General features: G+C 41.5%; 2 protein-coding genes across 3 annotated transcripts in view; both read right to left on the minus strand.

The window, feature by feature from the left end:
- Positions 1 to 16,659, minus strand: part of DECR1 (2,4-dienoyl-CoA reductase 1) — a 307,653-nt gene that overhangs the window by 212,086 nt on the left and 78,908 nt on the right. The gene's annotated exons all lie outside the window — the stretch shown is intronic.
- LOC125632635 (Y+L amino acid transporter 2-like) overlaps positions 3,219 to 16,659 on the minus strand; it is a 44,613-nt gene continuing 31,172 nt past the window's right edge. For both annotated transcript variants that reach the window (XM_075125072.1, XM_048841155.2), the window contains exons 8-10: positions 13,115 to 13,264; positions 10,329 to 10,512; positions 3,219 to 9,112 (exon numbers count right to left, since the gene is read on the minus strand). In XM_075125072.1, the coding sequence (XP_074981173.1) occupies positions 9,021 to 9,112; positions 10,329 to 10,512; positions 13,115 to 13,264 (426 nt within the window). In that variant the 3' untranslated portion in view covers positions 3,219 to 9,020. The remainder of the gene's footprint in view (positions 9,113 to 10,328; positions 10,513 to 13,114; positions 13,265 to 16,659) is intronic.

Below are 16,659 nucleotides of genomic sequence, written 5' to 3' on the forward strand. Positions count from 1 at the left end.
GGTGAATTCTGCTGGCTAAAAGAAAAGGAGTACTTGTGGCACCTTAGAGACTAACCAATTTATTTGAGCATGAGCTTTCGTGAGCTACAGCTCACTTCATCAGATGTATACTGTGGAAACTGCACGGTATACATCTGATGAAGTGAGCTGTAGCTCACGAAAGCTCATGCTCAAATAAATTGGTTAGTCTCTAAGGTGCCACAAGTACTCCTTTTCTTTTTGCGAATACAGACTAACACGGCTGTTCCTCTGAAACCTGTCATTATGCTGGCTAAGCAACCTCTGATTAGGAGTAGAGCCCATTTGAGAAGGGACAGGCAATGCTATGATAAAGCCAGGAAGTTGGCAGCAGAGGGGGGCTGGGATGGCTGGAAGATTTTCTGGTCCCCAGTGAAGTCACTCTGGAAACTGAAGAAGAGTCTGTTAGAGAGGGAGAATGGATACAAAGTAGAGGGAAAAAAGAGTAGAAGCAGAAGTAGATGATGATTTCAGCAAAAAAAACAAAGCCAAGGCAGGAAATAAACCAAAATGTTATAATTGTAAGATCCCTAGCCAAAGAAATAAGAGTAGGTGATGTTACCCCTATGAAAATAGCTGACTGGATTAAAAAAAAACCATAGGGGTTATTGTAAGAGTTAGGAGACTGTAAGATGGTAGAAGGAATAGCCAATGATATACTAGGAATAGCCAATTATATACTAGTAATGAAAAAAGAAAGGTTTGTTTCATTTATGATAATGATAAATTTTACATCACAAACTGGGGAAAAATCAGAAACAATGAAAAGTATAAGAAGGGCAGTGGGGAAAATACCTATACATCATCAACTTGGCAGTGGACTATATTCATGCAATTTTGAATGAAATTAATGGTGATATATGACTAGTATGGGGATCTCAATCTTTTGTTGGAATGCACACTTTTTGATCGCACATAGTCAAGAACTAAAAGAAAATAGTCTGAAAATGAAAACTAAATCAGATGTCATATGTATCCAGGACACAGGGTTGGTTGAAAAGCTTACTTTTAAAATTCCAGGGTATATTGTCTTTAGGCAAAACTGAAAACTAGGAAGAGGAAGAGACATTTATAATTTCATAAGGAAAAAATTAAACTACATAGCAGTAGAGAATGAAGAAATGAATGAAGAAGCCTAGAATATAATGCTGGTGAGATCTCAATGCGGAAGAGTAATACTTCTTTAAGGATTTATGATAGCTGTAATCCATGTGGGAATCTAGAAAGTCTAGAGTGACAAGAAATAGTGAAGAATGCTAAAATACCACATATCATATGATGACCTAAACAGTCATAATAAATTATGGGGAAGTAAGACAGCTGATAAAAATGGTGCGTGTTTAGAAAAGTTCACTGATGAAAACAATCTAGTGGTTTAAACAATGGCACCCCAACTAAATTAAATGCAGCAGATGGTAGTTTTTCCTGCTTAGAGCTGGGAATTATAATAGCAGTTATTGCAAAGAAATGCAAATGGGAAATATGTAAGGAAGAAGGAATGGGCAGTAATCATTTCCCTATACTTATTACTAAGGCTCTACCTCATTCATGATATTGCAAAATTGCAGATCCCACAATATTAGGCTTCCACTGCAATTTTTATTTAAATTGTCTTACTTTGCACAGTCCATAATTTTGCATACATGTTGAGTATGCAATTAGTACTGCACTAACATTCAATGCCTGTAAGATGTAGAAGGCTAAAGTGGCTGGACTCAATTTCTACAGCAGTTGTGTTAAGACTTTTAGTCTTCTGAATTTTATATTGTACCACTCACTTTTTTTGTTTTAGAGAATAGTTGCAGCAAAAATATCTGGTTATATAGAAATTTTTTTTAGCAAGCATAACATACTTGAATATTTATATCATTCCAGGAAATTTTTCTTAAACAAATAGGTCTACTTTGGCTTTTCCAAATTACCATTATTAATAAAAGTCCATTATTATTTTCCCCTGATTTTCTATGTCTTGTCTGCAACTCAGCCGCAATTATTTGAAGATCATCCTGCAATTCAAGTAGGGACTTACTTATTACTTTTCAAGGGCAAGGTAAGGTTGAAGGTAATGGAAAAGTACCTACCTGTAATTTTAAGAAAGCTAACTGAGAGCTGTTTACATGTAAATGTACTGAATTTGTGAGTGATGACATAGACAATTTCAATGGTAATATAATAAAGGGATTAATAGCTACTGCTACTGTAGCCATATCTAGGATATTGAAGTATCCCAAAACTTCAAACTCATTTCCAGGTGGAACGAGAAGTGCAAAATGGCATTTAAAGGAAGGAAAAAAGCCTATTAAAAAAACCCAACAAAAATACAATGAATAGTGAAGATCTAATGAAGTATAAAAGTAGTAAGGCAATAGTACAAATAATTATAAAAAAGCAAAGAAAGAGTGTTGAAGGAAGTACTGTGGGTAGATGAACAAAGATACCAAGATATCAGAAGTATACAGGCAAATTACAATGAATGGAATTCAGACTGAGAGTAGCCACATCCCAGGTCTTATGGGGAGTGACAACATAGTTAGAAGTTCTGATAATGAGAAAAGAGGAGTTTTAGCAGAAACTTACCAAGGGATGAGTAATGATCAAAGTGAAGTTTTCCTCAAGATTAAAAGACAATTCACTGAAGAGAGTCATGATCTATTATGTAAGATAATATTCACATATCTCTCTGAAAGCACTTTGAGTGCTATCTTGGAACCAATTATATGGGAGAAAGGAGTGATACTGGAAGGGTGGAAACATGCAATAGTAATTCCAATATGAAAACTAGGCAAACTATCCACAAAAGTGGATGCCTATAGACCAATTGCCCTTACATCCTGTCTGGTAGAATTATGGACAGAAGGGTGAATGAAAGATTGGCTGCCTATTTGGAAAACAATGGCATTATAGATAAGGTGCACAGTGGTTTTAGGCAAGGAAGATGCACTATGTATCACATTGCTAAATTAGAAGCTGAAATACAAAAAAGTATGAGACACAAGGGTTTCATGATAGCTGTCTTTCCAGATATTGAAAAGGCATATGCCATGCCATGGAGAAAAGGCTTATTGTACAAAGTAGGGGCACTAGCATCAGAGGAAGAATGTATGAGTGTATTAGAGAATTTTTGAGTAAAGGACCATGCAGGTCAGAGTTGGGAAAGTTATGTTGAATATATATAATATTAAAAATGGTACACCACAGAGAAGTGTTATCAGCCCAACTTTATTTACTGTTATGATAAATGATCTCCCAAAACACATAAGTGCTGGGGTAGGTGTCACTCTATTCACAGATGATTGTGCTCTGTGGGTTAGGAGCAGGAATACTGAGGTGGCAGAAAAGAGAAGCAACAAAGCATTATCGGACTGACTGAGGAAATGCATGGAGTTTCAAATTCTCCACTGCTAAAACCAAAGGATTGAGCTTTACAAAAAGGAAAGTTACAAAGGAATGTAAACTGTGTCCGTATGGAGAATACAGTAAATAGATATGGTTAAAAGGTTTGAATTCTTAGGGATTATATCGGATACTAAATTACTTTGGAAAGATCATATAAGCTATGTTACAGACAAATGTACAGGAAGGATTAACCGGTTAAAAAAAGTCTTTGTATGACTAATTGCGGGGTGGATAAGAAAACACTGTTGGTGGCAATCAGAACCAGTTGTTGATTATATCTGCCATGCTTTTGGGTCAGCATCAAAATCAGAACTTACAGAAAAGCGACTTAATACAAGCCCAGGTGCTATGACTTCTGTGTGGTGCATTATTGCAACACCTATAAGTGCTACAGATAGTGTAAGTGGCGTGTCACTAAAAGCTATGAACAAAACTATGGGATCTATCTTTCTGGAACAAAATTAATGAACTGCGATGATGAAAGTATCAAACATATATATATGAGGATTGTTGGGAATTAGATAAGAGAACTATAGCATCAGGACGTTGGAACTCCACATGCCATTTGAGTTAAAGAGTGGATGCAGGAGTTGAAAGACAAGGAAAAGTTGAACAAAGTCAAAACTTTTAGTCATGGGAAAATTAGTTATGGGTGGAAAGTTGCATGGCCATACATGGATTTAGATTTATTATATAAACATGAGGGTAAAAAAGATATAGTAGGTATTAAAAATGAACCAGTATATAAATGGAAAGTAAAGTTGGTTTTGTCAAATACATACAGATGGGTGCAGAAAAGAAAAAAAAAAAACAGGAAGAGTAGGGAGGGCATATCATCTGTGACAAGGTTCCTCCTCTGCCTTGGTGGGTCCTGCAATTTTTGGCAGATTTGCTCACCTCAGAGATTCACGGCAGCCCTCAGTTTGGCCACTTTTGCTAGTGGCTCAAACCTGCCGTTCACTCAGCTAACCTCATCACTGGCCAGCATGGGGAAAAGGAAGGAGAACAATCCCTGCGGTCCACCTAGTGGGTCGGGGGACAAGCCAGGGACCTTCCCCTCTGGTGGGACCCACAGTCCAGGTCAACTACTCCTGTATCCAATAGGGAGTTGAGGGAATGGGTGGAACCCGGGCCCACTCTCTACTCCGGGTTCCAGCCCAGGGTCCTGTGGATCATAGCTGTCTACAGTGTTTTGTGTAACACCTGTGTGACAGCTACAACTCCCTGGGCTACTTCCCCCTGGCCTTCTCCCAACACCTTCTGTATCCTCACTACAGGACCTTCCTCTTCATGCCAGATAGCGTTTATTCTCCTCAGTCCTCCAGCAGCACGCCCTCTCACTCTCAGCTCCTTGCATACCCCTCACTGACTGAAGTGAGGTCCTTTTTAAACCAAGTTCCCGGATTAGCCTGCCTGTCTTGATTCTAGCAGCTTCTTAATTGGCTCCAGGTGTCCTAATTAGCCTGCCTTAATTGGTTCCAGCAAGTTCCTGATTGTTCTGGAACTGCCCCTGTTACCTTACCCAGGGAAAAGGGACCTGCTTAACCTGGGGCTAATTTATCTGTCTTCTATCACTCTCCTGTAGCCATCTGGCCTGACCCTGTCACTCATCATATATCGAAATAGGGAATTTGTACAACTAAAAGAATATCTGACTATGTAGGTATCATGACAGCCAAACTAGTAGCAATAATGCTAGCATTGAATTGGATCTGGGATGTATGCCCAGCAGCAGTGGTTATTTTTTCAGATTCAGTGTCTGGCCTGATGGTGATAAACAGTGTCTCAGAATGTAAAAGTAATTTAATCAATGAAATTATATTTCTAATAAGAATTAGTACAGTTTGGGATATATGCTATAGCTTGGATCCCAGCACATTTGGGGACAACTGGGAATGAAATGGCAGACAAAGCAGCTAAAAATTATGTAAGAAATGGAGGGATTGACATAGAAATACCCTTGAGTAAACAGGAATTCAAAAGCCTAGTACAGAAACATTTTAAAAAAATTTGGATTAATGAAAAAAGAGGAAGATGATGTTTTTGAATTGTGACCTAAAGTTGAGGATTATGACATACTTCAGAGTCTGGGTAGGACTAGTGAAGTTTTTTTGTTTAGAGTACTAACTGACCATTGTGGTTTAAACACAAATCTTTGTCAAATAAATAGACACAAAGATGGACTACATGCACTCCGTAAGGTGGAAAAAACAATTGATCACCTTTTATGGTATGTAAGGGCTTTGATAAAGAAAGGGAAAAGCTTTTTGAGCAATTCAAACATCTTAAGGTAAAAAAAATTACATTGTTATTTAGTAAAAACATCTGGGAAATGGAGTATTGTTAAAAGCGCTGTTGCATTACCTGAAAGACAAGGCAGAGTGAGAGGATATAAACCAGTAAGTATTGAGGAAGAATAGTTGGTGGTGCTATAGACTATACAGTTAAGTCTGCTTCACCATAAAAAAGAAAAAAGGAAAAAAGGGGGAATTGGGCTGCAGTGAGGCAGCCTGCAGGCACTCTCTGGCCTTAGCGAAAGGAGGAAAGCAGGGGGAGAATAGGAGCCCTGAGGTCCTGGCCCTGATAGAAGGGCATATCCAGAGGAGGGTAGAGCAAGAGCTTGATAGAGGCAAAGAGCCTTATAGAGGCAAAGTAGAAGTAGCCCAGGGAAACAGCAGCAAGGTTTGGCCCTGTGCAAACCCTGGCTGCTGATAGTAGGGTCCCTGGGCTGGAACAGAGAGTAGTGGGCGGATCTGGGTTCCCCTGCCAGCCACTGGGGAAGTGAGACAGACTGCCTAGGACAGTCGTCCAGTGGGACTTTGATCCCCCAGAAGGACTATAGCAACCTGGCCAGAGGGCCAAGTCACCGAGAGAGAGAGCACCCTGAGTCACAGGGAGAGAGGTGGCAGGGCATGGGAACAACTGACAGAAGAGGGTGCCAGACCAGGCAAAAGCTGATCCCCATGGCAGGCACAAGGAGGCACCACCTGTGGTGAGTCAGCTCAGTTACAATTTTGGTGGAGAATACGGGCATGACCCTGGCACAAGGGGAGTGTGAGTGACTGTAGTTAATGGTTGCCCCAATACAAGAGGAGTGTAAGAATTTGAAAGAGTGAAGAAACTGGGAAAGAAGGACAATGAACTACTATGTGCAGAGAACATCTTCATTGAAGGCAAGTTCACCCTCCCAAGGTGGACCCCAGAGTTGCTGAAGGGGGCTGACAAACAGCAAAGGGAAGAAGGCATCTATACCCCCGAGGGAAGCAGTCCTGAGGGGGAGGCTGTGTGACTGGGTGTTCCCACCACACCAGCACTGAAAGGATTAATGAGGCTGAGAAGGAGGCCAATTAATTTGATAGGCCAAGCCTGAAGGGAATTAGGCTGGATAATTAACCCTTGACTGGGAATAGAGCCCGGCTAAGAAAGAACAGGTGGGGCTATGATAAAGCCAGGAAGATGGCAAGAGAGGGGAGCTGCAGTTAGGGAGCCTGCAGTCACTTTCTAGCTGTAGAGAGGGAAAGGAGATAACCAGAGGTAGAATAGAAGCCCCGAGGGAAAGGCATACCCAGAGCCTGGTAGAGGTGAAGTAGGAGCAGCCCAGGGAAACAGTCACAGAGTTTAGGACTGTGACTAGATAGCAAGTGTGAAAAATTGGGACAATGAGTTGGGTGGTAATAGGCACCTATATAAGAAAAAGCCCTGAATATCGGGACTGTCCCTATAAAACCGGGACATGTGATCACCCTACCAGTGACTGGTAGGGGAACCTGGGCCCTCCCACTATTCTGGTTTCCAGCCCAGAGACCCTAAGCCAAAGTCTTGCCCTTTCTTATATAGGTGCCTATTACCCCCACCCCCATCCTAATTTTTCACACTTGCTATCTGGTCACCCTAGCCACTGGGGAAGTGCCCCAACCCAGGCACTGGAGCAGATGGCTGCTTAGAACTGTCATCCAGTGGGCCCTTCATCCCTGGAAGGGGGAAAGGACTATAGTGACATGGCTGGAGGGCCAAGACAGGAAGAGAGAGCATCCTGAATTGCAGGGAGAGAGAGATGGCAGGGTATGCAAATGATGACAGAAGAGGATGCCAGGTGGGATGTGACTGCTCTGGGGGATCAGCTCTCAAAGAGGTGGCACCTGCTGTGAGTAACCCCGCCCCATTACAATCCTATTCCCCCTCCCCCACACAGCTCTCTCCAAGCAGGCGATAATGAAGGATAATGTTGTACCACCCAAGCTAAAAGCTACAGAGATCAGTTTAGGATCAGATGTCTTAGATTAATTGGAGCTACTGAAATGAATACTGATAATGAAGCTACAGACAGAATATTATATATATTCCAATAGCATTATGGAAAGTAAGTGTAATACATCCTACAGGATGACAAAGTATAGTGTATATCAAGAAAGGCTAGAGGAATCACCTCTGGGGCCTAATTCCCAGATATTTCTTTCAGGATGTTTATTTTCTCTTCTATGTTTTCAGGAGATAAATGCTTAGTTCCTTCCTAAATGAAAGTCAATCAGCATACCTACTATGGTTTATGAGGCCACAATTTTTGATGTTTATAGCCAAACACAGGCACACTATAGAAAGGTGATGCGCTTACCCCTGAATGTGCATATACTGACGTGGAACTTGCAGTCTTTTTATCCTATTCCACAACAAGTTGATCTGCAAGAGATCTAGCATACCTGTGACAACAACTATGTGAACTAATTTGTCACCTGAAATGCTTCTACTGCAAAAAGATGATAATTGTTGCATGTCCTCACACAAGGTATAGCACAGAGCTTTTATTTTTCAGATAGTCCACTTCCCTTGTGTTCTTCTTGTAACCAAATTAAATGTGTCTGCTGGGATCTACTTAGGGGAACATGGATTAGATTTTTTTTTTGTTCTAGAGATGCATTTATACTTTGAAAATGCTTGCCTGCCTATTTAAACTTTTTTGCTGAGAAACAAATTTTCTAACTGCAATACAATTCTTAAATTTATATTGTGACTTTCTGAGCATTGGCCTGCTAAACCCAGGGTTGTGAGTTCAATCCTTGAGGGGGCCATTTAGGGATCTGGGGCAAAAAAACAAAAACAATATTGGGGATTGTGCCTGCTTTGAGCAGGGGGTTGGACTAGATGACCTCCTGAGGTCCCTTCCAACCCTGATATTCTATGATTCTATTATTCTCCCACCTCAGCTTTAGAAATGTAAATCTAGTAAGTGTCTGATTTGCATTATATTCTTTCATTTGTCTTTTTATTTCTCAAGCTTCTGCTTTGCACTGGATAGATTTATTCCAAAAGGCTTACAAAAACTAACACTTATGTAACATGAAGTGCTTATTCATACAGTGCTTTATATTTTCAAAGCACTTCACAATCATCAGCTAATCATCAGCATTAATGAACAAAGTTAGAAAAAAATCCTGTTGAACAGGGATTGGTAAATACCCTTGGCAGTGAAGGGGCTAATAAAATAAGCACAGAAATAATTAACATCAAACTGATGCACAGTGTAATTGTTGATGCTTTTGTGTAACCAACCCTACACAAAGAATTTCAGACTCTAAAAATGCTTCAAGTATGAAAATGTCCAGACAACCCTATCTGGCTTTAGCTTCTGTCTGATCCACTTGAGTGTCCAAGTCTGTCAGACAACAGTAGAACAACATCTGAACATATTTTGTTGTTGTGGCTGCAAGATAAAAAAAACACATTAATGAGACAAAGTTACAATAGAACTTTGATCTTTTATAAACTTTGTGTCCAAGGATATCAAAGCACTTTACAAACATTAGTTAAGCTTTGCAACCCCTCTGTGAAGCGGATTAAATCCATGTTTCCAATGGGTAAATCATTCACAGAGACATCAAAGCCCAACTTTGAAATTCTTACTTTTTAATCAGCCCTTCACTGAATTTAATGGAAATTTGTAAGAGCTGGGATCAAACTGAACAAGGAGCTCAGGACTGAGCCTTTCAAGACTAGTCTGTGAGTCAGTAGCAGAGATATGCATAATCCTCTGCCGCCACTAGTTTCTGAACCTGAGTCCACTAAATTAATGATTTAATAATTTAGGAAACTTTCTGCTGATGTTTACAAGCTCAAAACCTCACATCAGCTTATTTATACAAGTTATGGCATCTGTCCCATCCTACACACACACACACACACACACACACACACACACACACAACCACTTTTTCAATTGTTCCTGGAAGAGAGCACCCAGAAATAAGTATATGTACAGCCCTACAGGACCACCAATTTTTTCCCCAATGCAAATGTTAGCCCCTTACCAATCTCAAATATCCATCATTATAGCAGAATTCACATTTTAACTGGGTACCAGAAAAGGTGGTCTCCTCTAACTCAGATACTATACTAATTGGTCAGTCAGTGAAACAATACAGTGATGTGGTACTTTCAGCCCTCCAGGAGACCAAACATGAATGAGTTTAGTCTTTAGAGACAAGGTGGGTGAGGTAATATCTTGCTGGACCAACTTCTGTTGGTGAGAGACACAAGCTTTTGAGCTTACACAGAGCTCTTCTTCTGTCTTCAACACTAGGAGGACTTTTGACTGAGCCAACGTAAATTATTCCTTCATAATGACTTATAATTAATGTATTGTAATATTTTTATTGTATCTACATGAAGGAAAATTCTGTAAAGTTGCATGGTTCAGGTTATTTTTTCCTCTAAAACATTTCACAAACTCAGCAAAACTTCCTAGACATGTTATGTGATATATATTAAAAATCTCAGAGGGAACAAATTTTACAAAAATCCAGAAAAAATAGCTAAGTTTTTTTTATGTTTTCTGACAAGATTCTCACAATTTATATTTACAGGTGCCTGCACGTAGAGATGTACATATTCACATACTAATGTAAACCTACATTGCTTACCAGAGAGCCACTGAAGACATTTAGGTTTCTTTTCAGATGGTAAATAGACTCCCAAATAATATGCAGGAATTCCAGAGAGGGCTATGCCAATTCCAATGAGAGCATGGATTGTATTGCTATAGAGAGGAACCATGACGAGGAAGATGGAACATAAACAGTATACTACAGGAAAGAAGAGGCTGAGCTGCAGATACAAAAAGATCAATGTGAATTAAAAGAAGCAATCAAACATACTGTTGAAAAATGTGAGGCCTTACACACTGAAATGCTAATGAGGCTTGCCTGTAAGGCTTGCTCGGCCTGGAAGAGGGAGGGAAGCTAAAAAAAGGGAAAGCTGTTACAGGAAGGAGTGGTGAAGAAGAGGTGGGTTGCTTCACCTCATAGACTACTGACAACAGAGACACATCAGCCAAAAGGAAGACACTGTCCCTAAAGCTGTACCGACCAGCTGTGAAGCAAGATGCCCCAAGAGGATGGGCTGGAGTTAGATCCTAATAAAAGACAATAGACCTATTAATAGGCCAAGCCCAAAAAGCTGAATCTAGAAAGATGGGCTAGAGACAGGCCACCTTTCCCTTCACTTGGAAGGACCTTTCTTTTGCCTCTTTTTTGGTTTAACTTGAGGACCCTTCATATACTACAAAGTGGGGGGAAGGACATTATAAATGACTTGAAGAGTCTGGAGGAGAATTGGGGGATCACCTCTGCCCCCCAGGTGTAAATGCATGTGTGTGTCTGTATCTGTCCATCCTGTTTCCAGGATGTCACAAACTCAGCTCCAATTGCCTTTTATGAGAGATCCACAAATGCAGTAAGAGCAGAGCACTGAAGCTGAGCACTACCATGTAGGGAATTTTTTCTCTAAGCTTTGAGTGCAGAATTTTTATCATTTGTATGTCAGAACTTGAATGAACCCAGCTTGACTTTCAAGAGTTTAGAGTTTGCAGAGTTGACAGTTAGAAACACATAATTTTGCTTGTAAAATCAGCAAATCTGATATGGAAATAACTGGAAAACAAATAGGGAAGCCCAAAATAAACTTTTTTACAGATTCATTTCTCAAAGTAGAACCACACTGATACCTTGCCACTGTTCTCAAGAACAGCCTTTCACAACATCATGACATTTTAAGAGCTAGCTGTAATGTATAAGACAGAGAAAGAGGTTTTGTATAAATATTATTTTTATGTAAATAAAATGTAAATTGAGGAAAACAATACACTGTGAGTGCACAAAATTCCATGGAAAAATATGAGGTCAGCTAAGCAGGCAAAGAGTAACAGAAATTGATAAATTGGCACCCATAGTCAGCTTAGATAAACTCTCTGCATGCACTCTTGGGTGTACTGAAGTCTATGGCAAAATTCCCATTGATTTGAATACGGTCAGGATTTCACTCTCTCTCCTCTCTTCTGCCTATTAGCTGGAGAGTTTGTAAATTAAGTGTGAAGACAATAAATTTTATCAAGGCTATTTGTTGTCAAGCAGGGCTGCATATAGTAAAGTGTGGAATCCAATAGTTCATTTTTATAACTTTTTGTGGGCTGCAGCAGACCGATGAGCAGCTTATGTTTTGTCGGTCTGATATCCAACAGAAAGCAGAGCTGGCTGGTCAAAAAACAGGAAAAATTTGAGCAAAAGTTTCCCCTGTTGCTTGTTGTGATGTGTGGTTTTTTGTTGTGTTTTTTACATTCAAAATTTGAATGAAATTTTCAAACTTGACATTAAAAAAAATTGACTAGCTTTGGAGAATTAGAAAGTTGACTAGCTTTAGAGAATGTACTTCAATGCTGATTGTACACAGGAGTTCTATTTTTGTGGTAGATGCTGGATAGGAATCAAAACATTGCGCTCTTTAATAACACAGAGACAAAAACTGATGCTGGTAAGGATGGTGCAGGAGACTGTGACAAGACAGAGTCAAAAATAAAAAGGTCTTTGGAAAAGCTCATGAAGGGGTATTAATTTGTATTCTATATTCACTTGTCTGACTGAATGTTACTGCGTAACACTCCTCTGTACTTGAAGAGTGTACAGGATACCATTTCCTGGAGGAGCCAAGTAGCATTAATATACCTCACTCCCCCACTACCATATGTATCTTGGATGGCAAAATATATATGGATGAGGGAAGAGGAAGTAAAGTACTAGTCCTACAAAAGAAGGAGAGGTGGAACTATTGTCTGGCAGCTCAGAATTTCCCAAACTATGAGAGGTATAATCCAACCTGAATATCGAACTGTGTCAGAGTCCTAGGCACCCTGGCTGTAACTATAGCAATGTAGAGATCCACTATGAGAAAAAATTATTAAACAAAAATAAGGGCCCATCCAGTTTACACACGATGGATTAAGGAGCCTAGACAATTTCATTTTAAAAACAAAGAGGGTTTTATCTGATGAAGTGAGCTGTAGCTCACGAAAGCTTATGCTCAAATAAATTGGTTAGTCTCTAAGGTACCACAAGTCCTCCTTTTCTTTTTGCGAATACAGACTAACACGGCTGCTACTCTGAAAGAAGCAAAAATGAGTCACAAAATCAATAAATGTCAATTTTTATACTGTATATAGCAAAAATGCCATAATAGATATCCTTCTGAAAGCTGGAATACAATTTGCTCCTTAACTTGTGACAATGTATGTTAAAAGGACTTATGTGGCTAAAAAGAGTAGCATATAAGGGAAGTGCTGACACATCCTTAGTACTAAGGATATATACTGTAATGTATATACAAACAGATGCATTGACTGTATATTATGTTTTATTTCCTTCTGTAATGTACTTACTTTAATAGGCCGTGGCCTATCAGGCTGAGTATGTCTCAGGTATATTAATCCTGCAATAGACAGCCCAACATACAGCCAGTAGTTGAAGCTGTAGTAATTAATGAGGAGAAAGACATCTTCCACAAGGAGGTAGAGCAAAGTCATGAAACCCTACAGACATAAAAAGGGGGGGGGGGAAGCCTTTTTAAGTAACAAAATAGTTTTCTTATGAAACAAAAACATACTATATATTAATTACTATATATCAAAGGCCTGATTTTTAGTGGTGGTGAGCTCTTAAGTTCCAACTGAAATCACTGGGAGCTGTGGTCTCAGAACCGCTAAGAAATCTATAAGTGCACTGATGGACAGTGCTCAGGGAATGAGCAGCTGTTCTGTATTTCATTTTCTCCTCACTGCTCAAAGTGTGGTCCCATACCTTATTTACCTCACACCAGTCAAATCCTGCTCTGAAGACAGAACCATTGATTTCCTCATGGGCTTGTCTATGGTGCTCATCAGCATACTATCTGAGTGCTTCACAAACATTAGTTTATCATCACAACACCCACGTTAGGTGAGGGGGTCATATCCCCATTTTACATATGGGAAACTGAGGCATAGAGGGACTACAGGTCAAAAATTTCCACCTATGTGGTGTCTAACTTGAGACACCTAGAACCTGTGTTGTCAGAGTTCTGAACATTATACAGTGCTCTATATAAAGCATGGCTCTCATTGACTTCAGTTACATCAGTGAGTGCTCAACACTACTGCAAATCACATCCAGGGTCTCAAGTCAGGAACCCAGAAAAAGAAGAACAGATAATTAGTGACCACCTGTGAATAGTATGGTCTAGGGACTTGCCTAGCATCACAGTGGAATATCTCAGAGAGGCAGGGACAGAATCCAGTTCTCCAGGGTGACATTCAGCTGCCTTAACGATGAGGCCATCCTTTCTCTTCCTGAAATTCTCTGGCTCATTCATGACTCCCCTTCCAACTTCTAAATTAGGCAAGGACCCAACAAACAACAACCTCATTCAGAACACAGCCCTGATCTATCCCCAGAGCAGATCCATTGTGGGCACTGAATTAGGTAGGGTCCAGTAGTTAAAAATAGTATGTGATCATGCAATTAATGACTGTTTCATAATGCACACAAAGGGGCACAGCCAGTTTTTCTGGCTTGGCCTAGCTTTTGAGTACTTGACTATGCAACCTTAATAATGTTCTCTTGATGTACTTTATGTGTAATTTCCTCATTTTTAAAAGAAGCAAACTGAAAAAAAATTCCATCATGTGGCATCATACTGACACCCACATGGTTCATCAGCCACATTGGAATCTTTGGACCCACTTCACAGACCTCTGCCCCTTGAACTAGCAGAGTAACTGGTAGCAATAGTAGTTTGTCATTTTCTCTGTAGACCAGCACTAGAGGGGGATGAGCCCATAGGTGCCGACTCCGTGGGTGCTCCGGGGCTGAAGCACCCCTGGGGAAAAATCGGTGGGTGCTCTGCACACACCGGCAACTCCCCGCCCCGCCCCACCCCAGCGCACCTCCACCTCCTCCTCTAAGCGCACCGCTTCTTCCCTTAGCTCCCGCTTCTTCCCTTAGCTCCCACCTCTTCCCACCGCAAAACAGCTGTTTTGTGGCGGCAAGTGCTGGGAGGGAAGGGGGAGGAGAGGGAATGCGGCGCGCTTGGGGAAGAGGCAGAGCCGGGGCGGGGATTTGGGGAAGGATTCCAATAGGGGCAGGGAGGGGGTGGAGTTGGGGCGGGGACTTTGGGGGCAGGGCAGGGGCGGAGTTGGGGCGGGGCTGGGGTGGGAGGAGGCGCGAGCTTCCACCAGCACTGGGAAAAGTTGGCCCCTATGGATGAGACATCCACTTTGCCAGTGGATTTTACAGATATGCTGCCAGCAGAGGAATGGTGAGACTCAGGAATCTTGAGTTCCATTCTAGGTGATGGAAGGGAGTGTACTCTAGTGGTCACAGAGCCTTCTGCCTGCCCTCCCCCACACTGCCAAGCTTGACTCCTGTTTTCCCAGCCCCTCCAATCTTTAACTGTTCCAGTCCTTGTCTCTGGATCCTTCTCTTTGCCTATCCAGTCCCAGTCTCCACTCCTCAGGCTTCTCGTCCCAGTCTCTTCTTGGCTCCCAATCATTCCCAGCCTCTCCACCCCACTGGTTCACTGTCCAAGTCTCCTGGCCCAGCTAATCCTATTTTCTCTTCCCTCTTTCCTCTCCCCTCTTCTGCCCTCCAGCCCCAGGCTCATGAGACTCCTTATCCAATCTGTTCCCTCCCCCCAGAATCCAGTTCTCCAGGGTGACATTCAGCTGCCTTAACGATGAGGCCATCCTTTCTCTACCTGAAATTCCCTGGCTCATTCATGACTCCCCTTCCAACTTCTAAATTAGGCAAGGACCCAACAAACAACAACCTGCTCCCAGGCCCACCTCTTGTCCTTTCTGCATTTGAGTCCGGAGGCTTCCACCTCCATTCTGCCTGGGTGCCAGCAGTTTGAGGGGGCGGGGGTGTCATTGAGGCTATGTCTACACAGGAATAAAAGACACTTGGCCTTGGGCTGCAAGAGTGGAGATACGGGAGCTTGGGCTTCAGACTGACCCTGATCGTCTACACAGCAATTTTTTTTTTTTTTTGAGCCTCACAGTCTGAGTCCTACAAGCCCAAGTCAGCTGATCCAGGACAGCCACAGCCATGGCGTGGGTCTTTTATCCCTGTGTGGATGTACCCTTCGAGCACAGGAGAGAGACACTCCCTGCTCTCTGTTCCAGTGCCTACCCCAGCCCCAGCCCAGAACAGCTGGGAGCAGCCACTAACAGGAAAGTTCTGCTTCATCCCTGTTGCTCTGGGCTGGTGGAAGCACGGGCAATTGCTCGATGGGGGCAGTCAATTTGATCAGCAGTAGGAGCTCTGAAGGGATGGAGTATGCACAGTGAGTACTGAATTTTCAGAGATTTTAGCAGCTAAAAACTGAAGAAGTCTCTCCTAAGCATGTGTTAATGGAGACTCTGAAAAGGCTTATCTCTTGGCCAAATTTGGGCAGATTTTCACAAGGTCAGCAAAAGGCACATTCCTGACACAAAGGCCACTCACTCCTCTTCTGAATTTCAGATAATTACTCCAAAGCACATGGGCACCAGAGCTGTTCAAAATAATTTTTTTTAAAAATCACCATGATTTTTTAAATTGGGCAAAACATTATCATTCCCTAGCCTCATTCTCAGAGGTTGCTGGACTGTTTTGGTGGAAATTTTCCAAAATATTGATGCCTGAGGCAGACATCTGGCATGTAAAATTTTAGCCCAAGTGGTTACATTTTGGCAAAGTTATAAGCAATACTAAACAAAGCGTCATAATCGGGAGCGTTAGGCAACCTCAGTAACAGTCAGTGCTACTGGCCTTGGGTATATTTTAAGAGCATATTAAAATAGGCTACCCAGGCAGGCCTGTACTCACATGAGCACAACTACAATTTCCTACAGTATCTTTCTGTCACGCCCCTTGCTCCCCTTCATGAATGCTTCTCTGAGGAATAGCC

Source organism: Caretta caretta, chromosome 2, assembly GCF_965140235.1.
Source record: "Caretta caretta isolate rCarCar2 chromosome 2, rCarCar1.hap1, whole genome shotgun sequence".
Lineage (NCBI taxonomy): Eukaryota > Metazoa > Chordata > Testudines > Cheloniidae > Caretta > Caretta caretta.